The following is a 15,188-nucleotide window of genomic DNA, read 5'->3' as shown; positions in this document are numbered from 1 at the left end:
ATATATATATATATACATATATATACATGGCTTGATTGATAGATATTTTTGAGTATCTTCTGCATATCAGTGGAAATTTACGGAGTGTTTCCTAATAATATTTCCTAAAGAAAGCATATATAAAGTGAACAGGATTGTTCCAAGCACTAACCCTTGTGGAATTCAATTACTAACTTTGGTGTGCATATAAGATTCATTGTTAACATTTACAAACGAAATGCTCAAGTCTCAGTAACAGGATATTGTAGTCACTGATGTCAAAAAGCTGCAATAAGATCTAGCAAGACAAGCACAGAGACAAGTCTGTTGTCAACTGTGATAAGAAGATCATTTGTAACTTTCATTAGTGCTGCTTCTGTGCTATGATGATCTATGTTCTAAATCCTGCAGTCCCTCTGTTTTCCTGGTACCTGCCAACTGCTTCAGGAGACTGCTGGGCCAACCAACTTGACAGCTTCCTTTATCCCTGGTTTGCACCAGTGGGTTCAGAGGTTGCCACTATGACAGGAACTGACGACCCTCTGACCACAGACCCCTAACAGCTGCCTCTGCAATTAGAGGTCACCTTTAAACATGGTCCACTCATATTCCATGTCCCCATCCTTCCCAGGGATGCACAAGAAATTATTTAGGAGGTGGAAGTTGTTCACAGTTCACCTGCACTACACACCTGATTTTACCTGGTCTGTCTGGCAGCCTCAGATCCAACTCACCACCAGGTGATGATCAGTTGACAGCTCTGCTCTTCACCTGAGTGTCCCAGACATATGGCTTGCTTAAAACAATCTTACTTTACTTATTGCTGAAAAACAAGTTTGTTTGTTGTATTGTGTAAAATACATAGCAGTGATCATGAAGTTGAAGTATTCTGCATAAAGGGCCATTGTAAAGGGGAGTCTAACTAGAACAAGCAATGATATTAAAGGATGTCAATCTGGGAACAGTCAAAAAATTTCATTATGTGCAGATTTTTTTTCTGTTTTTCTAAAATCCCCAAACTCTATATCTTGTTATCTTAAATATTATGTAATGTTATACTCTTCAGGTGTTGATGGAAGAGCAACCTGGATAAGTCATGCTTCTTGACTCATACAATGGTGTATAAATGTTTTCCTTGGACTTAGACTAAAACATAAGTATTTTCTAAAGGCACAAGCTGATCTACTTTGTCTCTCACTTTGGGTGAAGTAGTTATTTCTAAACTGAAATACTGTACTTGGTGGGGAACATGCATGAACAACAACAACCATCTCAAAGAAGCTGGTTTTATTTCATATTGGAGTTTTAGTCAGGTGGACTGAGGCAAAGCCACCCAAATCCTACTATATATGCTGAGTCAAAATAACAATAATTAAGTAAGAATTGATGTCTTTATTTCTTCCACATTCCTCTGAATTTATTCTTTGCAATAAAAAACATATCTATAGTTAAAAGCATGTTTACTTGTTCATAACATTTTGGTCATTTAAAGGGCAGATCACTACTTAATTAATGCAGAATACATATTAGTTCAGACTAGTTCATCATTTTACTGTAACTGCTGCTTTTATGACTTTGTGGTTTCTCGACCCATGATTGCTTTCTTTGTGTTCCTCTCTGGTCTCAGCAAAATTATGAAACATTTGGGTCCAAACAGTGCTACCAAGAGGCCAAAACTAGAAGCCAGGATGGCAAAGACCTCCACTGCATCTGCATATTTACCTGGAGAGTTGACATAAGCAGGGACAAAGGCCACCCACACAGCACAGAAGATCAACATGCTGAAAGTGATGAGTTTGGCCTCATTGAAGTTGTCTGGAAGATTCCTTGCCAGAAAAGCCAGTAGGAAGCTGAGGATAGCCAGTAAGCCAATATAACCCAGTAACACTGCAAAACCAACTGTGGACCCAACTACACACTCATAAACTATTTTGTCGGTATGGTATTCTGTATTTTTATGAGGAACTGGTGAGGCAGAGACAAGCCAGGCAATGCAAATTGCTGCCTGGATAGAAGTAAGAACCATAACTGTTCCTCTCTGCTGCATTGCACCAAACCACTTCAGACTGGCTCCACCTCCTGGCTTGGAGGCCTTGAACACAGCCAGAACCACCATGGTTTTTACCAGAATACATGAGACACAAAGCACAAAGCTGATCCCAAATGCTGCATGTCTCAGCTGGCATGTCCACAGTCTGGGGCGCCCAATAAAAAGAAGTGAACACAAGAAGCATAGTTTAAGTGACACCAAGAGCAGGAAACTCAGCTCTGAATTATTGGCTCGTACCATGGGTGTGCTGCGGTGATAAGAGAAAATGCCCAGGACAACAACACAGATACATGTGCCCAGCAATGAGGTGGTTGTCAAGCAGATACCCAGAGGCTCATGGTAGGAGAGGAACTCTGTTTTCTTAGGAACACAGTGATCACGCTGGGGGCTGGACCAGAAGTCCTCTGGACAACTGGTGCACTCCATGGAGTCTGTGAAAATAGGGATAGTATTAACATACATGTTTATTTTTATCTCAGACCTGCAATGTTAAAAACTAAATACGAACCAGTCTTATTGCTGATCTTTCCCTCAGAACAGGCAATGCAGTCAAAACAGCACACAGGTTCCCCTTTCTTTCTGGCCATGCGGGTACCTGGAGGGCAGCTCTCACTGCACACTGACTGAAATGGCTGTAAGGACAAAAATAACTATATATTATTGTACCCAGCTAATACAGTCCGAAAAAGTAAAGGTCTCTGAAAAAACAGAAATAACCTCTTTCGATCCAAGGTTCCAGAAGATTTTGTCTTCATCAATTGTGAGTTCTTCACCTTTGGAGTCCGACCTCTTCACCTCACCCACATTCTGAACTTTAGTTCTTCCATCAGGTAGCCACAGCCAGTTCATGACATCATATATTGGTAAGGCATCACCATTCTCATCAAATGACACTTGATCACCAAAAGATGTGGTGAAGTTGACATTTTGCAAATAATGTAAAAGCTACAAATGGATTGTTAAAATAATGAAGAAAAATGATCAGGACTGTGACAGACTTCACCCAGGACCCTTTTATCTTTCTAGAACTTTATCAAAGAATGAGATGCCTGGTAGCCCTTCTATTTAGATAGATTTCCACCAGCCCTGGATCTCTTTGGGTCAGTCATAACCATTTCCTTACAATGAGATGGGTTTGTTTCATTGAATGACATGGGTGCATCATTGGTCCAGATTTGCAAAGTCACTAGGCACATAAAACTCTGCCAAACTACGCAGTGGTGATCAAATATAAATCAAAATTCTGTTATTGCATTGCCTGGTTCTTGCCTAAATTATTTTGAGAAACACTTTTCAGTGTACTTTGTAGCTGTCATATGAAAATGTTTTTTTTCCTACTTGAAAACAGACTGAGCATGGGCCCAACTTGATGAACTATGATGAAATATGATTCCTTTCAGAAGAAAATAATGAATATTCAGCTTACCAATATAAATGTTACAAAAAGTGACTTTTTAAAATAACATTCTTTACTAATTAAATGAGTACCTCAGGGTATTGATGCTTTTTTCAAAACATAAACAGGTGGAGTGTAAACTAATATCACACCTGCCATGGCTCCAGTCTTTGCACAGTGGCACAGCTGTGCCCACTGAAAGGCCCTCTCCCTGGCTCACACTGCAGCAGGTCATCAAGGGCATACGCCAGAGCATACACAGCCTTGTAAATATTGTACTCAGGCCTGAGATTTGAAAGATCCAAAAACTCAGCCTGTGTATTTTCCAGATCTTCCCGTCCAGTGCATAATGTTCCCCCAGGTTCCACCCAACCTGCTGGATCAAATTTACACTGAAATGCAGATTCCCAAAACTGCCTCACCTGAAATACAGTGTATCATAAAGTCAATATTGGTAGAAATTACAATACTATTTATTACTTTTATTCATTTCATACCAAATTGTAGCATTCAACTCTTACCATGCTATTTCCATAGTCACTGCCATTTTGGGCAGGACGTATTTGTAAGAGGAATTCCCTAAACCCTGGCATTTCTCCTCGGCGGATGGCAATGCCCAGTGTGCCGCTCAGGTATGGCATGAGGCGAGGTGTCTGGAGAACGGTAGCTGTTGTCAGGGCTTCACTTACTATCCACTGCCGGCCAGTCACATTTTGCCGCACCACCTGGATACAATATTATGATGTATGTTTTAGATTTTGTTGAAAAAATAGTCTGCTTTGTTACAAATATTGATTTGTCTACAAAAATCTTGTCACAAAAGCACAGATGTAAAAAATAAATCATAGAGTGCTACAGGGCACTCAATTCAACATAAGGTCTGCATACAGCGATCTATAATTAAGAAAGGAGCAGTCACTACAAAGTGAATAAATAAGCAGTACTTTTTCATGCATAAGTGGTCATTTGGGCTTTCTCAAAATGCATAAGTGAAGTTTACACCTGGATTCTGTTTCTGTGTTCTGTTTCTACTGTTACTGTTCAGGCATGGTCCTTTTCCTGCCTGCTAAATGTAAGCTGCAAATGTATTAAAATATTTAGAACAACGTTTCCATCTGCCTAAATCTTGTACAGGTTAATATTCTTGACATATACACAAGTAATATTATCAAACTTTTCAATTATCAAAAATTTGACCTGATGAGGATTGAACCAGAAGTGATTTTGGTAACAAATAAGAAAACAAAATAATTTATAATGTTATTTTTGTAAAGGTCATGGATTTCTAATAAATATTATATTTTATTCCAACCTCGTCCATTAGATGAATCATATGGAATTCATGTGCGAACACCATGACCACACGAGCTGTTGATGTCTTTATCAAATGTACAATCCTCCTGAGTTCACTTGGGTCACTGTCCCAGGGTAAAACCTCTAAGTAGGCCAGACAACCTGCACCAGACTGAGCCAGGTCAGACTGAAAAGATCGGGCAACATGTAGTCCATAGTCATCATCACTGACCAGCAGGCCTACCCAAGTCCAGCCAAAGTGTTTCAGAATCTGAATCATAGCATGTACCTAAGTGGATACATTGGTGCCAAGGGATTATAGCACAGAACAAATATATTCTTTTAGTATGACATTAATCTCATCAAAAGAAATCTGCTGCCTGAAACAGACATGGTTTGATGTTCTCAACTTAGTAGTAGCGATTCACCTGGAATGCATCACTTGGGATTGTTCTAAAGAAGGAAGGAAACCGTTGCCGATCACTTAGGCAGGAACATGTGGAAAAATAACTCACCTTTGAAGAAACATAAAATACATGTCAGCCCTAGCTAAAACATGTTAATGTTTCAACAATATAGATGGCATTACTTCATATACAGAGAGAAATAGAAATGCAGGATATGAAACTTACAATGGGCATTTTGTATAAACCTAGAACATTGGAGGTGGCAATAGAAAAGGTAGAGTAGGAATCACCCACAATCCCCAGGACTGGAGGGGCACCTGTGCAGTCATCCTGAAGCAGAAACTGCTCCTCTTGACCACTCGCCAGTGATAAGGCACTACTGAATCCAACAACAAGTGCACCACAGTTATCAGAAAGACTGTATCCCAGAGTCACATTAGGTAGCAGATTAGATTTCTTGTTGATCTCATCAACAGTAAACGCCATGCTCATGGCATGTCTGAACCCTAGAGTGTCAAAGCTAACACACAAAAAAAAATCACTATTAACCACTAAAAAGTAATCTCTGTAAAAAAAACAGGGTGTTAATAACATACAGAGTTACAATAATATATATTTTTACAGATGTATGTATCTGTAATAAGAAGTTACATTACTCATGTTTCATAAGCATTTCCACACAGTGACATTTTTTTTCTTACCAAGAAAACTGAGTAAACAGCATAATTTGCACAGTGCCATGCTGTCTGCTCCATGCCTGAAACTTACCCTTTACAGATGGGCTGTGCTGGCTCTGAGGTATATGTCCGCTCAGGGAAGACAGAGCTGTAGTGGACCTCAAACAGCCCACCTAGAACCACATCACCAGCCTTGTGAATTTCATTAAGATGAAACTTTCTCCGTAATTTACAAGCTGAGGGAAAAGAAGAAAATGCAGAATATAAAGAGGAGAAAGGAAAAAACAAGATAAGGTAGACACACAGGAAGAAATATGCATCAAGAAAAGCTCCCATAATTGCCCTCCTCCCTTCCAAATGCTTCTGTTCCTCATTCAGCATTACTTAATTTTATATGCAGCTATATGTCGCCCTCATTGCATGCTTCATCACTTAATATTTCACGCTACTCATCAGGGCATGGGCTATGGGGGCAGGACATATTACACTTATAAACTTTATTGGTTTTTTTTTGGGTTTTTTTAACATATAAAACATGATGTAGAATGCTACTCCATAAAAACAGATGTTTCAGCAAATACAAAACATGAACAATTTCATATACTTTGACAATTATTTTGTACATCACACAGTTTTTGTACATTTTTTACATCATACAGCTTAATTAATTCTATTAAAGGCCCAGAGTGTAAGACTGATGGGTATTTATTAAAATGGAATGTAAATATTTCATTGTCTTAGAATGAAACATTTTATCCACAAAGAGAGCAGGTCCTCTTCCACATATTCTGCCATGTTGCACCACTATGGTTCTACTCTTGCCCAGAACAGAACAAACCAAGCCTTTCATGTTTTGTGCACAGCCACATTATGTTCTCCACTTTAAGGAGAAAATGAGACAAAGTGTTTGCAATCTGCAGGCTCACCACTAGATGCTACTAAATCCTATACACTGGTCATTTAATGTTAAAAGTTTTAATCACCAAGTGTAAAAAGTTATTTACCTCACTGAAGAGGCAGTGAAATTGCTCAGTTGGTAGAGTGTTGGCCTCATGTACTGAGGCTGTGAGTTCTCTGCTGTGGCTGTGGGTTCAACTCTTGCCTATGGCCCTTTGCTGCATGTCATTTGCCCACTCTCTTTCCTCTCATATCTTCAGCTGTTCCATCAATTGACGGCACAAAAAGCCCCCAAAAAATATTTTTTAAAAAGAAGGCGTGGCTTTGTTTAGGAGATGATGAGGTACTATTGAGGAGATGCATCGTTGGTGTTCATATGATTGCCTCTTGTCACTGTAAAGGTTGTGTAAATTTTTTCTGTTTCCAAACTTGTTACATCAGACAAAATGGGCTAAAGGTTGTTATGAGACCCTTAATTAATATGATGCTAAGCTAGATCTTCCCCCACAAAAAAAAATCTTATTTCTTTTCATGCTGAAAAAAGATAGTATTCAGTGAAACTACTTTCAAAGTACCATGTTCTTACCAAGTGTGGGTTTTGGAACATTTTATTAGGCAGTCTGGACTTGTGTATTCTACAACAAGGGTGTGTATTATTGTAAATCAAAACCTTCAAAAGATTTCCCCAGGGAGAGAGGAGGCCACCAAGGTTGTCCCATCTCCCTATTGATGTTTGCTAACTCAGAACAGACAGTTATAGTAAGAGCAGCAGTATGGGAACAACCTGTTACAAAATCACATTATATGCAAATGACATTTGGCTGTTTGTCTCAAATGCAAAAACCATACATCATAAAGATTGTGCAAAATTATAGGTAATCATTAAGTGGTGTTGTAAGAACAACCAGATTAAGTCCTGATCCTTCCCTTTTACAATGTTCACTTAAAGCTATCTTGTGACTGCATGTCTTGTTTGGATATATAAACATGTTCTCTCTCCAAAATCGTCCAACAGCAGCTTGGTCAGTGGCCCTAAAATTCAAAATATGATGCAAGAGCAGGAACACCTTTGATGTTAGTTTTGCACATGCAGGGCTCTGCAGTGAAGTTAGCAATAATAATATGCAATGTTTGGATAGACTTTCAATATAAAGGCACAAAAACTATTAAATAGGTTTAGGCAACAAAAGTAGTTGCTTAGGTTTAAGCACAAACACTACCTGGTTAAGTTGCAGAAATGATCTATGTAACATAGGTAAGTTAAAAAGAAGCCAACAATGTTGACTAGGTAAGTCTTATGTCTTATTTAAGTCCATCTATTTTTGCCAACTCCTTCATACATGGACTTGATCACTTTTTAAGGTTACCTAGAGTGTCATAGGGTACTTGCATAGGGTACTGACCAACCTGATGTATTTAACATGTTGGGAGTGAGAAACGAAATGTGTATATCTTTTTAGTTTTGAAGTAGTTTTACATGGGAAACTTCTTTGAACGACTGCAATAATCACATAAAGGGATTTTATTTCATCTTGTAGGTTTCGGTATAAATGGAGACAAAGCCTTTAAAAGTCTCTGTAATCATAGGTAAAATCATCAGGTAAAAAAGGGAATAATAAAGTAAGAATCTCATTTGTTACGTGTTTATTTTAAATGTACATTATTTGCAGAAAAGACATGTATAAATTTAAAATGAGTTACTTCTTTGTTGTATGTTGGCCAGTTGATCTCTACTGAATAAATGCAAAATACGTACTGGTTCAGACTAGCTTATAATTTTACTGTTCATGCTACTTTTATGTCTTGGGGGTGCCTCGACCCATGATTGCTTTCTTTGTGTTCCTCTCTGGTCTCAGCAAAATTATGTAACATTTGGGTCCAAACAGTGCCACCAAGACACCAAAACTAGAAGCCAGGATGGCAAAGACCTCCACTGCATCTGCATATTTACCTGGTGAGTTGACATAAGCAGGGACAAAGGCCACCCACACAGCACAGAAGATCAGCATACTGAAAGTGATGAGTTTGGCCTCATTGAAGTTGTCTGGAAGATTCCTTGCCAGAAAAGCCAGTAGGAAGCTGAGGATAGCCAGTAAGCCAATATAACCCAGTAACACTGCAAAGCCAACTGTGGACCCAACAACACACTCATAAACTATTTTGTCAGTATGGTATTGTGTATTTTTATGAGGAGCTGGTGAGGCAGAGACAAGCCAGGCAGTGCAGATTGCGGCCTGGATTAAAGTAAGAAACATAACTGTTCCTCTCTGCTGCATCGCACCAAACCACTTCAGACTGGCTCCACCTCCTGGCTTGGAGGCCTTGAACACAGCCAGAACCACCATGGTTTTTACCAGAATACATGAGACAGAAAGCACAAAGCTGATCCCAAATGCTGCATGTCTCAGCTGGCATGTCCATAGTCTGGGGCGCCCAATAAAAAGAAGTGAACACAGGAAACATAGTTTAAGTGACACCAAGAGCAGGAAACTCAGTTCTGAGTTATTGGCACGTACCATGGGGGTACTGCGATGATACATGAAGATCCCCAGGACAACAGCACAGATACATGTGCCCAGTAATGAGGCGGTTGTCAAGCAGATACCCAGAGGCTCATGGTAGGAGAGGAACTCTGTTATCTTAGGAACACAGTGGTCACGCTGGGGGCTGGGCCAGAAGTCCTCTGGACAACTGTTGCACTCCAAGGAGTCTGAAAAGAAGGGGAATGTTCTACTTTTTCAGCAGTTTCCACATCTTTTCTCATACCTTCCAGTTGCTATGGCAGTCACAGGAACATTATCTCTCCCAGCTTTGAACATTTATTGATATGAAACCATTGCTGAGGATGTAAGCCCGGTTTCTGAAAGTAGTGGGTTCCTTCAGGGAGAAATTACAAATTAGTACTGCATAAAAAATATTGATACAAACCAGTTTCATTGCTGATCTTTCCCTCAGAACAAGGGATGCAGTCAAAACAGCATTCTGGCCGTCCTCTTTTCCTGGCCATGCGGGTACCTGGGGGGCAGCTCTCACTGCAAACTGAAATCGGTGGCTATAGGGAAAGAATAGTAAAATCACTCTTATATACATGTGATATCTACATTTGATGTCATTGCATGCAATACCAAAGGAATAAGGAGAATTAACCTTTTTCAATTCAAAGTTCCAGAAGATTTTGTCTTCATCAATTCTAAGTTCTTCACCTTTGGAGACTGACTTTTTAACCTCACCCACACTCTGAACTTTAGTTTTTCCATCAGGAAGCTGCAGCCAGTTCATGATATCATATATTGGTAAGGCATCACCATTCTCATCAAACGACACTTGATCACCAAATGATGTGGTGAAGTTGACCTTTTCCAAGTAATACATAAGCTACAAATGAAAGAGATACAACAGGCTCATAATGTCCAATTTTCTTGATTGTGTAAGGGTCTGGGAGCAAGGCCTGCTAGATTTGGTCATTCTGGTGTTCAAATGAAGTATATGGAAAACATGAAAATGCATAATCTAAAAATTTTATCAACAGTAATGAGGTATCCTAAATATAAGTTTTGTGTGTACAATATATTACCAGAGGTTAACTGTCACAGCAAAAACAAACTTTCAAAAACATCTCTTCCAACTACTTCTACAACTACTTCTGACTACAACAAAGTCTGATTAAATTTGTTCTTTAAAGTGTAACTTAACCCAATTCTGAGCCACCCACTGCATATTTTTTAAAAATACTAAAAACTGGGAAAAAGGCTGAGGAGGTGGTTGGGGTGGGGCTGCACAGGACAGCCATTGTAGGGGTTGTAGCCTTGTGGTAATGGACCATCAGTCAGTGTAGCTATAAACAGTGATACAGAGCTGGTAGTCAGACGTAACCAGCCACAAGCAGCTGCTATCAGACTATCAGTCCACACTGACACAATAGTCTACCAGAGCTTTGACAGTGACTATGAAACACAATAATGGTTCTTTGGTAAGGTTCTGTGTAGTACGTCACCTATATTGTAGTTGGGCTAAGTGTTCGTGGCTCGGGGAGGCTGGGAGCTGTGGAGCTTCTACAGCCGTCAAATGTACAAATTGGTGACGAAAAGTGCCACCATATACTGTAAGTCATCTGCGACCAAATTAGCCAATAGCAAAATTAAATTGTATTAGCAAGGTTTCAACCAGTAGAGGGCAGTCACCATGCATATTTAAAACACCATATGTAAAACTCAAATACTTGGCACTAAAATGTAAAGATCTGGACCTGAATCAATCAACAACACTACTAAATACCTATATATATTGGTTTTCAACTAAAAAAAAATGGTTTGGGGATTGTGTTACACTTTTATACTTATTAAAGGAAATTGCATATCAATTAAATTATGATAATAGCAGACAGTTATATGTTTTATATACATATAACTTTACATAATAGTTTTTTCCATTATTTTCTGCTCTCACAGAAATGCATTCAGTATCAAGGTGTGCAAGCTGTTTTCAAAACACAGTGTACATTTATATCACACCTGCCATGGCTCCAGTCTTTGCAAAGTAGCACAGCTGTGTCCACTGAAAGGCCCTCTCCCTGGCTCGCACTGCAGCAGGTCATCGAGCGCATATGCCAGAGCATACACAGCCTTGTAAATATTATACTCTGGCCTGAGGTTTGAAATATCCAACAACTCAGTCTCCACATTCTCCAGATGTTCCTGTCCAGTGCATAATGTTCCCTCTGATTCCACCCAGCCCGCTGGAGGTGGTGCAAATCTACACTGAAAGGTGAATTCCCAAAATTGCTTCACCTGAAATGCATTAAGAACTGCTTGATAACAGACATAATAGTAAAATTGTATTTTTACAATTTGTCATCAGATTGTAAAGTTGATGATTGTAAAGTTGATGTCCCACCATGCTATTTTCATAGTTACTGCTGTGGTGCTGCTCAGGATTAATTCTTAACAGAAAGTCCCTGAGTCCTGGTATTTTCCCTAAACGGATAGCAATGCCCAGTGTGCCAGCCAGGTATGGCATAAAGGCAGGGGTATGAAGTCCATCAACTAATGTCCAAGCTTCACTGGCAATCCACTGCAGGCCTGTCACATTCTGTTTCACCACCTGTGCATAGCATTAAACCAGTATTTTTCAGACTGCCAAAGTCTTTAAGTCGTAAAAGTCTAAACATAAACTCTCATTATACTTTGTTTTGTGTAATGCATTACAACAAAACTACATATAGTAGTCTGTTATAGTTGTTTCTTAGTGATGAAAATACAGATTTATTTATTTATTTCAGAGCAAAGTGATTCATTTAATTCAACATCAACATATTTTGATCTTTGTTCAAAAAATATGAGTTATGGAAAAAACAATAGGCATAAATGGAATGTAGTTTAGTGCATGCAGAATATTGGTATACATATAAGCATAGATATGTGCAGAACTGTTGCGTGACTTAATTTTTTTGGCAAAAATATATAGTTTTGCTACACTTAAGTTAGTCCTTCAAATGAAACATGGAAGTATTGTTTTTAATAAAGATATGATGAACACATGATCAGGTGTGAAGACATGAATTTAGGCTAAGAGGAAAAGAAAAAGATTTTATGGAGTCATGCTATCGATTCATAAACATTAGTGCTTTTTCACTCCCCAACCTCTTCCATGAGTTGAATCATGTGCATCTGATGTGCAAACACAATGACCACACGAGCTGTGGATTTTGTCATCACATCCACAATCCTCTTGTATTCATTTGGATCATTGCCCCAAGGCAAAACTTCTAAGTAGGCCAGACAACCTTCACCAGACTGAGCCAGGTCAGATTGGAAGGATCGGGCAGCGTGGAGTCCATAGTCATCATCACTGATCAGCAGACCTGCCCAGGACCAGCCAAAGTGTTTTAAAATCTGAATCATAGCACGCACCTAAGTGAATGCAGAATAAAGGGATTAGTGTATAGGCTGGAAGATTGTTTCAGTGGAAATTTATACATACATCTCTGATGATGGAATCGTAATTAATTAACCCTCATTATGCTTTTCATCCTAAATATATACAGTATAGTTTCACCAATGATGCACAAAGCAGATTTATTTTATGTACACAAGATTTGTTTGATTGGAAAGACTTATTTTCAAGTTTCCTATGATTTACTTGTGTCATCAGTGCAGTCATTATTTTGGTAACAGTGTTTCACCTGGAAAGCATCACTTGGGATTGTTCTGAAGAAGGAAGGAAACCTTTGCCGATCACTCAGGCAGGAACATGTGGCAAAATAACTCACCTGTAATAAAACACACATAATGAAGTGGAGGCATTCAAAATAATTTGCTTATTTTCATAATTTATATCAATTCAGATGCAGCAGGAGAGACAGGAAACTTACAATAGGCAGTTTGAATAAACCCAGAACATTGGAGGTGGCAATTGAAAAGGTTGAGAATGGATCACCCACAATCCCAATAACTGGTGGGGTCCCTAAACAGTTCTGCTGAAACATAAACTGCTCCACTCGGCCACTTGCCAATGACAGTGCAGCGCTGAACCCAATACCAAGTGTGGCACAGTTGTCATAAAGACTGTATCCCAGAGTCACATTAGGTAACAGATTGTAGTTCCTGTTGATTTCATCAATAGCAAAGGCCATGGTCATGGCATGCCTGAACCCTGGTGGATCAAAGCTAACAAACAAAATATCACTATTAATCTATTTAAGAAGTAATACAGAATGTACGTATATTATCGTGCGCTGGTTATCTGTAACATTTGTGTGAGACTTACCCTTTGCAGCTGGGCTGATGTGGTCTTGAGGTGAATGTCAGCTCGGGGAAGACAGAGCTATAGTGGATTTCAAACAATCCACCCAGGATCACATCACCAGCCTTGTGCATCCCATTAAGATTGAAATGCCTCCATAATTTACAAGATGGGGAAAGATAGGAAAGCTCAGAGGAGAAAAAAGTGAAAGAACTCCAAATCAAATAGACACATAAGAACAAATATTTGACCAGTAAGACCCGCATAACTGCCCTCCTCCCTTCACCCCTCTATCTAATCTTCATGCATCGGTACCAAATTTATATGCAGGGCTATGTCATTCCCTTTTGTCGCTGTTTTATTGGTCTCGCAACCTATCAGCACATGAGCAGCAGAGGGGGATGGGCATAAAACATATTTCAGTATAACTGTGCCACATCAACAGGTATTTATGCAAATGCCCTCATATATTTCGTTAAACATTTGAATGATCGTGGTCTTTAGATTTGAGAATAAAATACAAGATTCATGTTAGTGTGTCAATGATTTGACAACTGTGCTTTATACCCAGTGGTGGATAGTAGTGAAGTACATTTACTTGAGTACTGTACTTAAGTACATTTTTTGAGTATCTGTACTTTACTTGAGTATTTGTTTTTTTTGGAAACTTGTGACTTTCACTCCACTACATTTCAAAGACAAATATTGCACTTTTGACTCCACTGCATTTCTAGGAAGGTTGTTGTTACTTTTCGACTGACCTTTAAAGTAAAGGAAACCAATCACAGTAGCTCCTCTCAAATGGGATTGATGTAAAAGTGGAAATAGGTCATCCAGGCGCTTCAATCTAATTTTATGATGTGATTTTAATACAGTTACATCAGAAAATGACAATAACTGTCCTTTTTGGTTTTGATTGTATTTCTATGCTATTTTTTTATAGGTGTTTCTATAGCCTTTGTGTAGCAGAGTGGTTCTACAAGCATCAGTGCATCATTAGGTGGTTTCAGAGAGTTACAAGGTTCTGTAAATGCATCGTGAAAACAATACATGTATTGATATTAGAAAATGTACTTTGTAATTTGTACTTTTGAATACTTAAGTATTTTTAAAAACATGTACTTTTCAATACTTAAGTATTTTTAAAAGCAAGAACCCTAGTACTTTAACTCAAGTAAAATTTTGACTGAGCAACTTTCACTTGTACTTGAGTAATGTTTGACCAGGGGTATCTATACTTGGACTCAAGTACTTGGGTTAAGTACTTTGTCCACCACTGTTTATCCCTCACACTGACACTAGGGTTGAAATACTTGAACTCTTTCCCCGCTAGTGTTTTTTAATAAAGTTGCCAGCCAGTGGCAGCATTTTTGATGGAATTCACTTATTTTTCAACACCAGCAGAATATTCAGTTCTATGAATATGTTAACATGGGCATATCACAGGAAAGAACAAATCTCCTAGTTTCAGACACAAAAAACAGTTTTATTCTAGATTCATTTTTTTTTTTTTTTGTAAGCACTTGAATATTGGTTGGTTTAATCAAAAAATACACTTTTCAGACAAAAAATGGAGATAATGGCGTTTTTTGTGAAAGAGACATTTTTTAAATTAAATTTTTGTTTTTTTAATCGCTTAATTTTACATGTGTTTACATCACTGTCACCAGTCTGGTTAACATCATGTGTGTGTGTCCCGGCTGCGGCACGGGTCACAGGGACAGTGGTGTGAGTAGCATCACTGTAGG

At 38.7% G+C, this 15,188-nt stretch overlaps 2 protein-coding genes across 2 annotated transcripts; both read right to left on the bottom strand.

The window, feature by feature from the left end:
- Positions 1-1,265: 1,265 nt before the first annotated feature.
- LOC146328873 (extracellular calcium-sensing receptor-like) lies at positions 1,266-6,138 on the bottom strand. Its single transcript, XM_084716539.1, has 9 exons — positions 5,894-6,138; positions 5,351-5,645; positions 5,147-5,233; positions 4,738-5,007; positions 3,947-4,150; positions 3,578-3,847; positions 2,747-2,974; positions 2,538-2,661; positions 1,266-2,460 (listed from the first exon to the last, which is right to left on the bottom strand). Exons 1-9 carry the CDS (start codon positions 6,136-6,138, stop codon positions 1,547-1,549), a joined length of 2,637 nt encoding a protein of 878 aa, XP_084572665.1. The 3' UTR covers positions 1,266-1,546.
- Positions 6,139-8,495: 2,357 nt separating this feature from the next.
- On the bottom strand, positions 8,496-13,574 carry LOC146328872 (extracellular calcium-sensing receptor-like). Its single transcript, XM_084716540.1, has 9 exons — positions 13,465-13,574; positions 13,070-13,364; positions 12,881-12,967; positions 12,339-12,608; positions 11,593-11,799; positions 11,211-11,486; positions 9,847-10,074; positions 9,628-9,751; positions 8,496-9,409 (listed from the first exon to the last, which is right to left on the bottom strand). Exons 1-9 carry the CDS (start codon positions 13,572-13,574, stop codon positions 8,496-8,498), a joined length of 2,511 nt encoding a protein of 836 aa, XP_084572666.1.
- Positions 13,575-15,188: the final 1,614 nt, after the last annotated feature.

Source organism: Lutjanus erythropterus, chromosome 4 (assembly GCF_056507025.1).
Source record: "Lutjanus erythropterus isolate fLutEry1 chromosome 4, fLutEry1.hap2, whole genome shotgun sequence".
NCBI lineage: Eukaryota > Metazoa > Chordata > Actinopteri > Lutjaniformes > Lutjanidae > Lutjanus > Lutjanus erythropterus.
Note: the sequence above shows the minus strand (reverse complement) of the source record. Positions and strands in the feature narration are given on the sequence as shown.